At 37.8% G+C, this 15361-nt stretch overlaps 1 protein-coding gene across 2 annotated transcripts in view; it reads left to right on the forward strand.

The window, feature by feature from the left end:
* Positions 1 to 9791: 9791 nt before the first annotated feature.
* wls (Wnt ligand secretion mediator) overlaps positions 9792 to 15361 on the forward strand; it is a 64348-nt gene continuing 58778 nt past the window's right edge. Inside the window, exon 1 of one of the 2 annotated variants that reach the window (XM_039734549.1) lies at positions 9792 to 10022. In XM_039734549.1, coding sequence (XP_039590483.1) covers positions 9917 to 10022 — 106 coding nt within the window. In that variant the 5' untranslated portion in view covers positions 9792 to 9916. The remainder of the gene's footprint in view (positions 10023 to 15361) is intronic. The other variant, XM_039734548.1, reaches the window with a different exon arrangement.

Here is a 15361-nt window from a genome sequence, read left to right on the forward strand (position 1 = left end):
TATCTTTTTTATTGTACTGTAGGTCCTTACGTGGTTTACAAAGTCACATAACATAATTTTAGCATGTTTTATACTGGGCAGTAGGTCACTGTTTCCACTTAGTTTTTTTCCTGCTTATCAGGAGCATTTTCATATTTTATTAACTTTCAGTTGTTATGGTAGTGTTATCATAGTTAATATGATAAGTGATAGTTATTCCATTATTTTTAATTTTGTCCTTTGCTCCTTCCCATCCTGCCAACATACAACTTCAAAAAAGGAGGCAGTTGCTAAAGCACTGGCAGAGAATTTTTCCAGTTCAAACTATTTTTTCCATTATTTTTAGTTCTGAGCATTTGTTAGTTATCATGTATAAAAATGTCTTCAGTAGGAAAAGATTATGAGTCAAAAACTCATGCCTTTCATGATGTTTCATAATTTGTACTGATCAAAAAATTTTAATATCTTAACCTAATCTATGAAACAAAAGTGGACATTTCTTGGTGTTATAAGAGAACTAAGGGCTTACACCCTGCTTACATCGCTCACCAACCCAAATTGCCTGTGGTACGCACCAACCACTTTGTGTCTCTGCTGTTCTTGTGGTGAAGAGGGGGACTGAACACATCCCATGGAGACGCAGTCGCTCCACCAAAACCCCCTCTTAAACGGTGATACAATGGGAAATAAATGCAGTTTTTTTTAACCTCCTCTTTGCTTGATCAGCTGCTGGCTTACTGCTGCTGCCATGCCACATGATCTGCAACTTGCGCTGCGCTTTGAACATTTAAAAGCCTGTACAGCAGCTGTCTTTGTCATCTACTCTTTATTTTTTAGTTTATAATTTAAAAATGGAATAAGAATCTGAAAATCTAATAACCTCACATTAAAGTTTGATAAATTCTGAAATGAATGATATGAAACATTGTGGAATATTTGGACCCGGACACAAACAGGCAGAGACAATGTTCTTAACACACACGTTTTATTGTGTAACACACAATAACACCCTAAACAGTGCACCAATCACCATCAATCAGTCCTTCAGACTTCATTTCTTCCCTCTGTCTGTCGCCTCCACTCCTCTCTTCCAAGCCCTGTCCACTTCCACCCGACTCGGGCACCTGAGTGGAGTGAGGCGGCCTCTTTTATACAGCACCCGGAAGTGCTCCAGGTGCTCCCCAATTAACATCTGGCAGCACTTCCAGGTGTGGCGGAAGTTCTGTGGACCACTGTTCCGGAGCTGTCCAGGCACTCCCTGGTGGTGGCCGCGTCCCTCCATAGGGTTGAGCTTCCAAGCACTGTGACCCCCCATGCAATCCCGGGAGGTCGCTCCTTTGTGGTCCAGGGAAGAGACTGCCCTTTTCCCCGTCCTTCCCGTCTTCCGGCATCCCAGTTGGGCAAGGTACCTGGACATGTCTCACAACATATAAATGTAGGTTTTAAAATAAGCCTGATTTAAAGCATGACAAAAAAGTGCCATAAAAAGTCACATAGAATTGTTGCACAAAATCATTGCACTTTTATGTTTATGATTTTATATATACCTGTATATAAAGCAGATTGTAAGAAAATTTGAAACACATATCAAATAATTTTATCTACATGTATAAAATGTTAGTACTGTCAAAAGGGTACATATACAAGAAGGAACACCATGTTTTAGAAAAAATTGGAATTTGAAGGTATGTTAAATTTATTTAAAATTGGATTTGTTAGAGCCCAGGTATAGTCTAATCAAAGTACTAAAGTTATCTCTATAAATTCAATCCTATTCACTCTGACTCCAAAACCTAATCAGAGATGTGTTTCCTGAAAACAATGACACTTAGATATTAACAATCTACTTTATGAAATAAATATGTGATGTACATGCAACTTTCTTGTGAGTTTCTGATGGTGCCTGACGCCCCCACCTCTGCCACTGTCCTGAAAATTTTAACAGATAAACCACTTGGACCTTTTTGTAGGTAGGGGGATGAGGAGGGACAACTGGTACTGTGGGCAGTGTGCTTGTGTAGTGCTAAATGTGTCCCTGTGCAATGACCCCCCTGGAGTGTATGTACTGATTAAAAATCCATGGTAGTGTAGTGACCCCAGTGACCCTGCTGCAGTGACAGTGCTCCTGCCTCCAAGACCTCCTCTCCTTAAGCTCACTGTCTCATCTTAGTACCTCCCGACCTGGGGAACAAACCAAGTGGTGATGACAGGAGGAAGCTGCCTGGACTCTGTCACTTACTGGAGTCTGGACTGCACCTGGGTTGTCATTCATTCATTCACCCTTGAAGAGGAGGAGGAGAGGACTGGGACCAATCATGTGTCTGTCTAGAAGGCTGTCCATCACATGGGAAGATCAGGGCATGAGTCCTGACTCCTGTTCCTGGCAACAGCTAACTGACAAATGTGAAGTGGCTCTGTCACACTCTCATGCACGCAGCACACAATTAGCGAGCAAGCTGCCTGCACTTGTGTATGCAATAGCACACAGATTGTGCTTTACATAGTGCAGACAATGCTGGCTCTGCTGAGGCGCACAACATAAACTCTTCTTTGTGCTCTGGTCCGGTCTGGACAAATTTTTCTAAATAAAATAAACATTGGAATCTCTACATAGGGCTGCAGTAATGTGCCCTAAACACTAGAGAGCACCCTAGGCCCTTGCCTGGACAGCCATTGCCCAGAAACTGCCCTTTTCCACACCAGCCTGGTATACACTCTCTATTTTAAGATCAGCAGCATATCCAACCTCCATCCCTTCTTCCTTGTCCTATTCTTCATCATCTTCACTGGATCTGCTTAATCAACAATGTTGAGCAGTACTGCACATAACATTATCAGAGTGCAGCAAGACTGAGGTGAAAATCTGATGCCACCTGAAGAATTATAAAAGGAGCATTTTTCTACATACCACTACACCACCACACTGTGAGTTTCCTAATATACTACTACTACTACCTACTATAATCCAGTAGCCATCTACCACTAAACTCGACATTTCCTGTCAATTGACATGCTGCCAAATTGACCCAGATGTGGATGTTTAGGCTGTTTTAAGGCCTTTTGCCACAGTGTCTGTAAACAGAACACTTATTAATCAGAGTATAGCATCAAGTCAATGAAATTTCTAGGATATTGATCTTGTCAGTTAAGTAGCAGAGGGAATTGGAGTTAATTAAATTAACAACAGGTGCAGTAGAGGGGCAACAATGAGATGACCCCTAAAACAGGAATGGTTTAACAGGTGGAGGCCATGGACATTTTTCCCTCCTCATCTTTTCAGATTGTTTTTTCACAAGTTTTGTATTTTGGCTATGGTCAGTGTCACTGCTGATACCATGAGGCAATATCTGGACCATACAGAGGTTGCACAGGTAGTCCAACTTCTCCAGGATGGCACATCAATATGTACCATTGCCAGAAGGTTTGCTGTGTCTCCCAGCACAGTCTCAAGGGCATGGAGGAGATTCCAGGAGACAGGCAGTTACTTTAGAAGAGCTGGACAGGGCCATAGAAGGTCCTTATCCCATCAGAAGGACCAGTATCTGTTCCTTTGGGCAAGGAGGAACAGGATGAGCACTGTCAGAGCCCTACAAAATGACCTCCAGCAGGCCATTGGTGTGAATGTCTCTGACCAAACAATCAGAAACAGACTTCGTGAGGGTGGCTTGAGGACCTGATGTTCTCTAGTGAACCCTTTGCTCACTGCCCGGCAGCGTGCAGCTCAATTGGCATTTGCCATATAATACCAAAATTGGCAGGTCCACCACTGGCGCCCTGTGCTTTTTACAAATGAGAGCAGGTTCACCCTGAGCACATATAACAGAAGTGAAAGGGTCTGGAGAAGCTGTGAAGAATGTTATGCTGCCTGTAATATCATTCAGCATGACCGGTTTGGTAGTGGGTCAGTGATGGTCAGGCTAGACAACGGAACCTTGACTGCAATTAGGTATCGGGATGAAATCCTTGGACCAATTGTCAGATGCTGGTGCAGTGGGTCCTGGACTCTTTCTGGTACACGACAATACCAGGCCTCATGTGGCAAGAGTATGCAGGGAGGTCCTGGAGGATGAAGGAACTGATACCATTGACTGGCCCCCATGCTCACTCACCTGTCCTAAATCCAATAGAACACTTCTGGGACATTATGTTTTGGTCCATCTGACGCCACCAGGTTGCACCTCAGACTGTTCAGAAGCTCAGTGATGCCCTGGTCCAAATCTGGAAGGAGATACCCCAGGACACCATCCGTTGTTTCATTAGGAGCATGCCACAACGTTGTCAGGCATGTATACAAGCTCGTGTGGGGCATACAATCTACTGAGTACGATTTTGAGTTGCAATGAAATTTTGGCAAAATGGGCTAGCCCGCTGCATCATTTTTTCACTTTGATTTTCGGGGGTGTCTTTGAATTCAGGTCTCTGTAGGTTGATAATTTTCATTTCCATCAAACGATGTGGCATCCTTTTGTTCCTAACACATTAACCAGTCCATACCAGTATAGATATCCAACATGATTTTTTCAGATTGAGATCTGATATGTTTCTTTAATTTTTTTGAGTAGTTCATAATCCTGCAACTGCATTACTAAACCTCATGAAAATTATGCCATCTCTTCATGTATAAATTTTTGTTTTCTATATTTTCAGAGAACTGTAATGACATAAACTTATGCACTCTGTCTGGCGACCACTGTCTGTATTGTGGCACAAGATTTAGCCAGTTTAAAAAGCATGCCATTTAGTGATTAACAAGTGGGTCACAGAGCACACAGCTATTCATAAATAAAGCACTGTAATATGTTAATTTACAGTGGATTTTAGGAAACACTCATAAATTTATGACCTGTCTTAAAATAGAGCTTACAATGATCTTAGTGCTATCATGCTCTCAATGAACTCTCCTCCAAATCATGTTGATTAGCTATTTTAATCTCCTTTGCGTTTTCAAACTCTAAATATTTGTGTCATAATAAACAAATGCAAATTTTATATTTTATCCATATTTAAATGTACAAAAGTACAAAAACAAAACTGAATTTTCAAAAATATTCAATTTTGTTTTCATTACTATTTATGTACAACGGGTAGTACTAGGTTGTTGTACCGTGTTAGCCATTATGAATGTAGAGAAAAGCCAAGCAAAATGACACCTTTTATTGGCTAACTAAAAAGATTACAATATGCAAGCTTTCGAGGCAACTCAGGCCCCTTCTTCAGGCAGCGGGTAGATATGTAGCAAATTAATACAACAGAAACTGGAATCAAGCAACTGCATTAAATTCAGATTTACATTATCTTCAGAGTGGCTAAAAAAGCAGATACAATTTTTGGAAAGAGGTGTATTAGCATTGCTGCGTAGGGTTTTCTGTCACATGCATAAGTAACATTAGATCTGGCCTTCTATAGATTTAATAAGCTCCATAATCAATACTCTTTCTAAGTGAACACAAGGTTCTACTTGTGTCTTCCAAAATAATTCCTCTTTTCCAAAATGCTCTATAATAATAATAATAATAACTATATAGTGGGACTGCCACCCTCAACTCATTTTCATACAGTCACACTATCACCTGCTTTTCACAATCTGTTGGTGATGTGGCTCCAATTGTGCTATACTTCTTCCCAGAGTGTAAATGCTTCCTTGATTGGATGAAACTTACTTATACTGTACGTAGAAACTCCCAGCCATTCAGTAAATATATAGGGTATAAAACATCTCAGTAAAAGGACAGCATCAATTCCCTGCCCTCTGCATAAAAAAAAATAAACCATTGTTGATTTCCTGTTGCCCACAGCACCCTCATGAAGCATCCAAAGAACTATGCTGGAAGTACCACTGCTACCTTCACCTCTTGTGCTTTTTTCCACTTCCCTCAAAACGTATCTTTGCACTTATTTTTTCCTTATTTTTCAGCATAAAACCATAGTATGGTTACATCCACTTCCATAAAAGATGTGAATACAAGAAATTTACAAGACCTTCAAATTGGACTTATTCCTCTCTGCCGTTGCCTTGTGCCTTAGAAACAGTCTTTTGGGTCAGTTGTTATGTCTCCTATGGTAACTTGCGATGAAGACCTTTGTTTTATTTTTTTGTGTTGATTTCGAAATCAAATTGTTCTCTTAACACACAGATATTGTAGTCATGAAAATGTCTTGTCACTCTTGAGCACACATAGCCTAAAGATATGCCTGACACAAGGAAATAAGTAAATGGATCTTTGCTTCTTCCCCTAAACAAAACAAAACTGAACAGGCTGTTGTAGGATATTCATTTCAACACAAAAAGGTTGATGCTTTTTAACAGATGCCCAGTGCCTTCAAAATCTCCCCTAGAGCCTTAATCACCTGTTTTTGAACACTGTTGTTTCTACAACAATACTATGAACTCTGAATGTCAGCCACAAGAAACATCATAGCATTGTGGCAGGATGAATTTGCCTAATTTGTGTAAAATTACATATAACATACTGTATGGTTAGCTATCTAAGAAAAGTATACATTAGCTAAAATTTATTTTTGGACGGTCATGGCATAATTCCTGTGCCCCATTATTCTAGGCCTGGGTTCCTTTTGTGTTTGCACTTTTTAAATTTGCTTGATTTCCCTAGGAATTCTAGAGCCATGTTGCATTGGGCAGAGACATTAAATTCCTCCACTTTGCCATTATCTGCTTGTGCAGATGTGTTTTGGCATTCGCAACAGTGTACTTGTATATCATACAAGTTTCAACCTTGTATTTATGGGTGTCTCCCTGACCTTTAAAAGTGTCCAGCAATTTTCTTATCCCCTTATTCAACACAGGGTCGTGGAAGCCATACCTTATCACTGTAGCATTGGAAGCAAGATGGAGACCAACCCTAGATGAAGCACTGGCCCATTGAAAGACATTTTCCTGGTCATATTCTTGCTTTGAGTGAGCCAGTTTAGAGCTGCCAATGAATTTAAAGGTCATTTCAACATACAAACTCCACCCAGGCAGTACCTTTGACAGGACTTGAACCCGACCTCCTGAAGATATGTGGCAGTGGTTTTAACAGATGTATCCTTGCATAAACATTCAGTTTGGACAGATGGTGATTCAGAAGGTACTAAGACATGTAGTTCCTTGCATTTGCAACCCTTCAAAGGAATTTTCAACGGAACCACATAAAATAAACTCATTGTGTTTGCACATCTCTGTACCTAAAACTACAGAGTGGCTTGTCTTTTTACTTCTTGGCTTCAAAGTTTTAAAATAAAATACTACTAATAAATAATTTTACCTTTAAACTTATGCTCTGAAGACCGCATTGTGTGCAGGTTTATATTCTTAATTAAAAAGTAAGCTTTTGGCATTAATGAAATTAAACACCTATACAGATGTAAAGAATTATTATTATTATTTTATTAATGTAATGAATTGTCAGATATATCTAACTGTACATTTCCTGTAAAAATGACCAAATACTTTGTGGATCAGGCAAGTAAGTGATTTTCAATGTTTTATTTTTCTTGTCTCTTATTTCTTACTATTTATTTCATTGAAAAAGCCAGAAGCCATATATCAGACACATCTGATGCAAACAAGAATAAGCTGCTGTAGCCACTTGGCTGCCATATCCTTGTTGTCCATAGCTCACATAACTAACAGCAGATTAAGAAAAAAAAAGACCCAATGGAGGTTTCTGAATTTTAATAAGACGCAAAACTAAATTAAGTCACCAAACAGTTTGCTCCATTAGCAGTGATAATTCATTTCCAATTAAGAAATTGTCTGAAAAGAAACCCAGTAAGCACTGTGGCCATACTGAAACAGACACCCCTGTCTTGGACTTACAGTACCTGTGCATACATCACATAAAGAAACATATAATCATACTGTTGACTCCACTGAAAAATTTCATCATATTTACTTTGCCACTCACGGTTAACTCACCATTGAATAGCAGAGTTGTTTGTGAATGTGAAGGAGCCACATATTCCCAGGACAGTAACTGCAGCCACTGAAATCATTTTCGAATCTGACTGACATTCATGAGTCTGACAATAAAAAAAGCAGATTATAAAAATGGCAAAAGGTTAAAAAAATTGAAACAGTAACAAACAGTACCAAAAAGCAGCAGGCATGCAGTTAAAAAGTAGAAAAAAAGCAAACACAGACAATAAATTGCTGGTTAAATTAATTATTTACATTTGAGAAAAAGGAAGTCCGATATGCACAATTCAGCATTCATCTGTTTTCTTAAATGGTTTAATATAATACAAGGTTATGTGGAGCTGGGCAGCAACAGGTGAAATACCACAAACCAACCCTGAATGGGATGTTAGTTTGTCTTGCGGGGCACACACAAATACTGACATACCCACACTGAGTCATTTCAAAGTTACTGATTGACCTAAAGATCACTCCTTTGAGATGCAGAAATACACTTCACTGCTTGGCAAAAAAACCCCAAAAAAAACCTGAAAAATAAAGGTTATTTTAAATCCACCCAAATGGTGGCCAGACCAGACATTAAACCTAGGTGCAGGTATAAGACATCAGCACTGCAATGACGCAAATATCAGCTGCCACATCCATGTCTGGCCCATCAATATCAAAAATGAATTTGTTTCTACTCTACACCTACTCAGTCAAGAGCCATTTCAGACTGATGTGCAGAAAGGGTGCGGTCCATTTACACAACAGTATCTACAGGGAACTATTTACTCACAATGAGCTCTTCATGGATGCTGTAACAGGGACAGATTAGGCAGAATGTATGCTCTATGTAATAAAAAGCCCTTTTTCAAAAACTACAAAGTTCACGAAGGATATACATCTCCAATATTGCATCCTACTCAATTTTCTTTAACATCACATAATTTAAAAAGAATTATGCTTACATTTAAAATTTCCACCATAGAAAAAGATTATTTTTGATGGCTGAATGTTTAGAATGTGCAGCCTTTAGTGTTACCTGCCAAAGTCCTGATTCAGACAGGCTAGCCATACGCGCAAATATTAAAAGGTATACTGTATACTAGAGGCCTCCGTTTTTATTTGACAGTATCTATTGATATTCACCCATGAATGCCTGTTAATTTCATATATCAGTGGATATATTCCTGAATTTTGTTTCCAAAGTTTCATGTTTACCAGAGGGTCATTTGAGCTTCTGTGAGTCCGTTTCCTCTTCTTAGTGGCAACTGCAGTGACGACCTCGATATACTGCAGTTAACGGATCGAGAAACTTGACCATTAACAGTTCTATTTACAGAATTAGGACTTTCACCTCTCTGTAGTTTAGAATAATATAGCTTTGGTTTGTGTCTAACTGTTGCTTTAATAAAATATGCACGTATTCACTGTATACTCAACCGGCTCAAGGTCCCGGGAAGACGAAACCGCCAGAATCTAACGCGAGTCAGTCTGAAGGGCAGAAGGGTATTGAAAGCCACCTGCAATAATAATATTTAGTATCGTGTAAATTATTACACTCAAATAATTTGTTTCTTGCTTTGGAATGTAACATTCTGTATAGGAGTAAACCAAGAACGGCGTTGTGTAGGAGCAGACGAAATGAAATAACGACGTGAAGCTCTACGCGGCAACTTGAACAATCCAGGCAGCTTCAAGAAGATGAATGAACCGCTTGGGCTTCAGTTCACATCTGCACAATGTGGTTATGTGTGGCGAACAAAGAAAGAAGAATGGATTAACTTTTGTTTTTGACTAAAATCTTCGCGGCTTTTTCTTCTGTCCCGCGCTAAAACCGTACTTTATGAGCTTGTAATTTAGCTGACACTCACACAGCGGCTTGCAAGGGAAATCCCGGTTAGGTCACGTGAGTGCATCCCATTCCTGCCTTTAAGAGCTGCGAGGCAAAGGCAAGCCTGCATTGAACGGGTGGCGGGGGACGCAGTGATTTATACGGTCGGCTTTTAATTCCAAAGTGGCACCAGGGCAGCAAAAATGGCAGGGGCAATTATTGAAAATATGAGCACTAAGAAGTTGGTCATTGTTGGAGTTATTTTACTCATTTTCCAAGTGCTCTCCTTTCTGGTGGGAGGATTGATTGGTAAGTTTATATTTGTGATGTGAAACTTTGCTCATTCCTTCACCCCTTCGGAGCTTTTGTTAGCGATTTGTTACACTATCGCTGACTCGTTCCTAGGATCTAATTAACGCCGCTATTGTACTTTGGAAAGCACGGCTGCGTGGAGCTCTTTGTTGAGATTTAGTCCTTGAACGAAGAAAGAAGGACAGTGAAAGAAAGGCAGGCAGAAAACTTTTGGCCTAGTTTCAGTATCAAGTTAAAGAAAGGAGAAAAGTCTTGAGTATGGCGACTGACTGTGCGAGACTCGATTGTTACTTCCTTAACCTTTATCGAGTTAAAAAAGAAACGGTTCGATGTGTTAACATTTTATGGATTTTTGGAAAAATGCTCGAGTCCTCCTTGGTATCGAGGTTCTTTACCTTGTCACATAAAACGCCCTATCGGATTTGTTACATTTGCTAAGTGTCGGGTAAAACCATGTCCAATTTACGCTTTGTGTGGCCGCATTCCTTAGGATCGCTCACCGTCTCGCCTCCTTTGATATCGGATACTACCGCTTGAACGCACGGGCACATTGACAGTAAATTTAGTTTATCTTTGACGGTGTTCCTTCAGATTATGAATTTTCACGTTATCCGCCCCGTTGCCCTTTTTCTTCATGTGTTTTATCCGCGAGTAGTGCGCATTTTGAATCACAGTCTAATCGGGGACCCCGTTTCTGTGTATCAACCCTCAAAATAAGGAAATAGTTTCTGCTGCACTATTTTAAAGGGAAAAAAATATTGCTTAGTTTTGGGCATAAAAAATTAAAGCGATACTACCACGTGCAGTACATTTTCGTCGTCTGAGGTAGTCCAGTAGACATTAGCATCAGCACTTTAAAGAGGGCATTTTTGGTACATTAAAAATAAGAGTTTTTGTTTAGAAATGTACCTCTTTGGAAATCTGAATTTCAATCGTGTTTTCAAAAGGTTTTATTATAGTGACGCTCCATCACAAGGTGTTCACTGAATCAAAGAGGATGTCACTCATGGAACATATTTCAAGCCAGGACGGGTCAAGAACGCATTTCTGTGCATTAATGTTATATTTATATGTCTGGATACTCTGGAAAATCCAATTTTGTAAAATTAAAACCAAACCACCTATCCAGGCCAAGCTTTACTATTATAGAGGGCACAGTACATTTATCAAAGACATTTTTTTCAGGCTCCCCCACACTAAATTATTTTAGCTTTCTTTTATGATCATTTTTCAGACACTGTCATTTTCTAGTGTACATACATCTTCTGTAAATGCTTAAAGGCTAAAGGCATTGTTTTCATTCATTTTCTAGGTAGCTACCATTGTACAACTAGGTGAATGCAAAGCTTCATGTTGGACCTCCTCTGACACTTACAAATTTTTTTTTTTTTTTTTTTTAAAGATGTTCTATCATGATTATAACAATCTTTATATTGCTAGCATATAACCACATCAAAACTAAAGTGTCTCACCTTTAAAAGATGGTAATAGTAATAGCAATGCAAATTTTGCTTAAGTAGAAGGAAATGCATTTTAATAAATACTGTCCTTCTAAACATTTTTATAATTATTTTGCTACCATGTTTGTACTGTATTTCTTGGTATTTATTAAACCGGAGAATGTAATTGGCTTTCTTTTTAAATTGCAACTACAGCTTTCATCATTTCAGTTAGCAATGAAATTTTGTATATTCATAGCTCAACTATATCGGGGATTATACCGTATTTTAAATCAATATTGCCAAAACTTTAAATTACTGTATATTGGGGGCGGGGACCCATTTTTAATGAATACCATCTATTTAATGATTTGTGTGTGTGTTTTTTTTTTTTTCCTTCTAATGTGTTTGAGTAAATTATACATATACCATTTTAGTTTGTAGTTTTAATGATTCACACATTTTTTAGTTTTGAAATACAGTCCTTATTCTTTGCATGGTGCACATTATGTATTTTTATTTTATTTTTTAAACCACAACATAATCTTTGCTTATCTCTTTCGGCAGATGCTTATCCAACTTAAATGTATTTGGATAGGTGAGTGGGGTTGATTCAGCTTTGGCTGCCATGGGTTCAAAGTAAAAAGCAACCCAGGATGAGAGGTCAGCCCATCAATCGTCGCACACAAAGCTACTTATACAGGCTGTTCATGGAAGTCAAGAATTAACTGTATTTTATAAAATTTTTACAGTTTAGCAACATAACTCTGCTTATAGAGTGACAGTTTACTTGTCAAAGCATATAGAACATCAAATATTTGTCTCAGCCAAAACATTAAATAGGTACAGGAAGTATTCAGAAGTTTCTGTTATAGGGATCTTTCACTGCTTTATTTTTATTTTTATTTTATTTATTTTTTTTTATTTTTTTTTTTTTCCTGGAGGTTATTCAACTTTATTTATTCTTGGCATCATTTTGGTTTATTTTTTTTAAGTCCTAGTTAAGTGACTTTCCTACATTTTTATTTAATTTGTCAGTCTTAAGTCTAACAAGATTTACAGAATATACAAGGCACAGTTAATATTTATTAAATATCATTTACATTATAAAATTGCCGTGATCTTTTATTTTCACATTTTCATGTTAGATCATGAAATAAATGGCTAAGTAGGGGATGTAGGTTTTGTGTGTTGGTGTATCTGTTAGCAAAATTAATTGGAATATTTTACTACAGATGTAAAATCTAAGTATGGCCTTAAAGACATTAGTAATGTGTAATTTTACTGGGGCTCGTTTGTGCACAGACTTCTTACAGGTCTTCTGTTTATATTTACCTTTTTATCACATATGCTTTGAACAACTATACAGGAGCCAGTAGAGCTAACCTTTCATCTGCTCTCTTTGTGCACTTTTTTTTTTGTTTTTTCAAGATGAGAATTATCAATTTTTTTTCAGATAGCAGAATGTGGTAAAATGTTTTACATTTACTGAAAAATGTTACTCTGGTTCTCAAAGAGAAGCTGTCTTTTTCTACAAATGAATAGGAGACTGATGCCTTGCAGACCTGGTACTTAGATATTTGCAAAGTAGTATAGTTTTGGTATGTGGCAATTTATTCACATTTCCATTTGTAAATAGGATTACAAAATCTATGTGGAGTGTGAAAATGGGTTATGTTTTACTTGTTTATGTAGTAATTAAGATTGAAATGCTGATGCAGTATAATGTAAGAAAACTATCCTTGTGACTTGAAGAACACAAAATGTAAACCACAATAAAATGTATGAAAATGTAACATTTATTGTCTTGACCCTTTAGGAATCTGGTTTTCCAAGAAAAACGTGTGAAGATACTGTTTGCTTTGCTGTTGGAAAAATCTTCAATTTAGTAGTATGTGAATGGTAAAGATGCTGTAAGGAGTGTGCAAAGTGTGCTGTAGCTGCAGGGACACGCCTTTTAAAGTTTGTTTATTCTGATCCAACAGTGTTTTGAGTCCAAGAAATCCTGATTCACAATACATTTTCACTGTGTTATACAAACCAACAAATCTATGTGTAACTACTGTGGTTTATGGTGGAATTACTGACTGCAGAGAGAGTGCAGTCATCTATACAAATATCAACAAAGGCTCATTTCATATATCATTGGTGTAAATGGTGTGCATGTTGCTTTTAATACTGGGGAATCAGTAGTCGACAAATCTATACAAATTGTGCCCACTACTAACAACAGTATTGGTGAACCTCATTCCACTTCCATTTGAGATTGGTATGTTGAAGTAAAACAATACTTTACATATCATGCTTTGCATATACACCTTAGGAAAATGTAAGCTATTTATGGTTAAAATTGTCAGAAGAAATGTTCTTGTAAGGGAAGCCAAATTGGCTGAAGTAGGGCCAAAAATGGACCTAAACACACAGTGTGAAGGTGCAACTTTGGAAATTTAAAGTTCTGCCTTACGTGATGTATCAGTGTTTTGGTTTAGTTTGTTTCACTGAATGTACCTGAAACTTGTTGCACTGTAGCCTGATATTTATGTTTTGGTCTAAGGTGCCATGTTTTATATGTGAATGGGGACCAGAAGAGGCACTACTTGTTCATTCAGATGTCTTTCAATTTCTTATACACCATAATGTTGCCAATCAACTTTATCATTCTCTATTTAAAAAAGAAAAAAAGGGTATTTGAATACAGATTAATGAGCTCGATGGCCTTATCAAAATTTATAAATTTCTTATCAAATATCTCATTACTTAATCTAATTTTGTGTGTTAAGTATTCTCGCTGTGAGCATTGTTTTGCTGACACTGATTTCATACTCTGTGTCAAAGTCGAGCAGGAAGACTAATTAGTGTCTTTTGGCTTGGGGTATTCTGAGTTGAACTGGGCTTCAAAGCACTGCTAGTTTTTGCTCGTCTCCCAGGTTCCGAAAATGAAAGGATGGCTTTCATTTTTGTAGTATTTTAAAATTACTTCAAGGCCTATGTGTTTTCTAAATGTCAGAATCATTGGTTTGTAATTTTAAGCACTTGAATGCATTTCAATCCAAATTCCCAAGAGGTGTAACTCTCGAGATAGTCTTGTACTTCTTTTATTTTGTGCACTCAGTGAGTCATCTCTGAATGCTGGCTTCTGTTGAAGTTGTGTTGTAAACATCTACAGTAAAATGTATTGTGATCATGCTTCTCTGGATTTTCAACCTTCATGATTTAAGAGCTTCTTTACTTTAAAAGGCCTGGTTATTTGTTTACATTTCCTAAATTCCTCTATCCGAATAGTGGAGATTAAAACTAACACCGCTGTTGATAGGTACATAATCTATCAATAAAATCTCCAGATTGGTGAAATTCTGTTTTTCATTGTGCATTGAAGTAAGCCAAAAAATGTTAAATACAGGTCCCCAGAGAAACTGGTAGTAGAGTTTGGTAATCCTTTCTCAAAACCCAACTTGTACTCCTTTCAAATTTCATGAATATGAGAAAACAACAGTTTTTTTCCATACTAGATGTTTTTAAAGCCGAGTTTCAAAACTTGTGCATGTGTTATTAACAATACAGTGTAAATGATTGGTGGTGAATGGAACTGGCTAGTCAACATCTGGGGTAACTTGGTATAGGGTGATCTGTCAGTTAACTTTGCTTGAGTTACATATTTGTCAATTTTTGACCATCTCCAGCCATAAGGAGATCCACTGCCCATTTTTCAGTCCAATTATTATTTAGGTTTTTGTAATTATCTCATTATGATTAAAAATGAAACTCTTTGACTTGTTCTGAGTGAGTACAGCTCTTTTGGACTAGTCTAGCTTTTTGTGATCGTGATTACATACAGTATTAACTTCTTGTTTTGAGCTAGCCAACCGCTTGTGATAAATTAGCCTATCTGTTCCATCC

Source organism: Polypterus senegalus, chromosome 14, assembly GCF_016835505.1.
Source record: "Polypterus senegalus isolate Bchr_013 chromosome 14, ASM1683550v1, whole genome shotgun sequence".
In the NCBI taxonomy this organism is placed as follows: Eukaryota; Metazoa; Chordata; class Cladistia; order Polypteriformes; family Polypteridae; genus Polypterus; species Polypterus senegalus.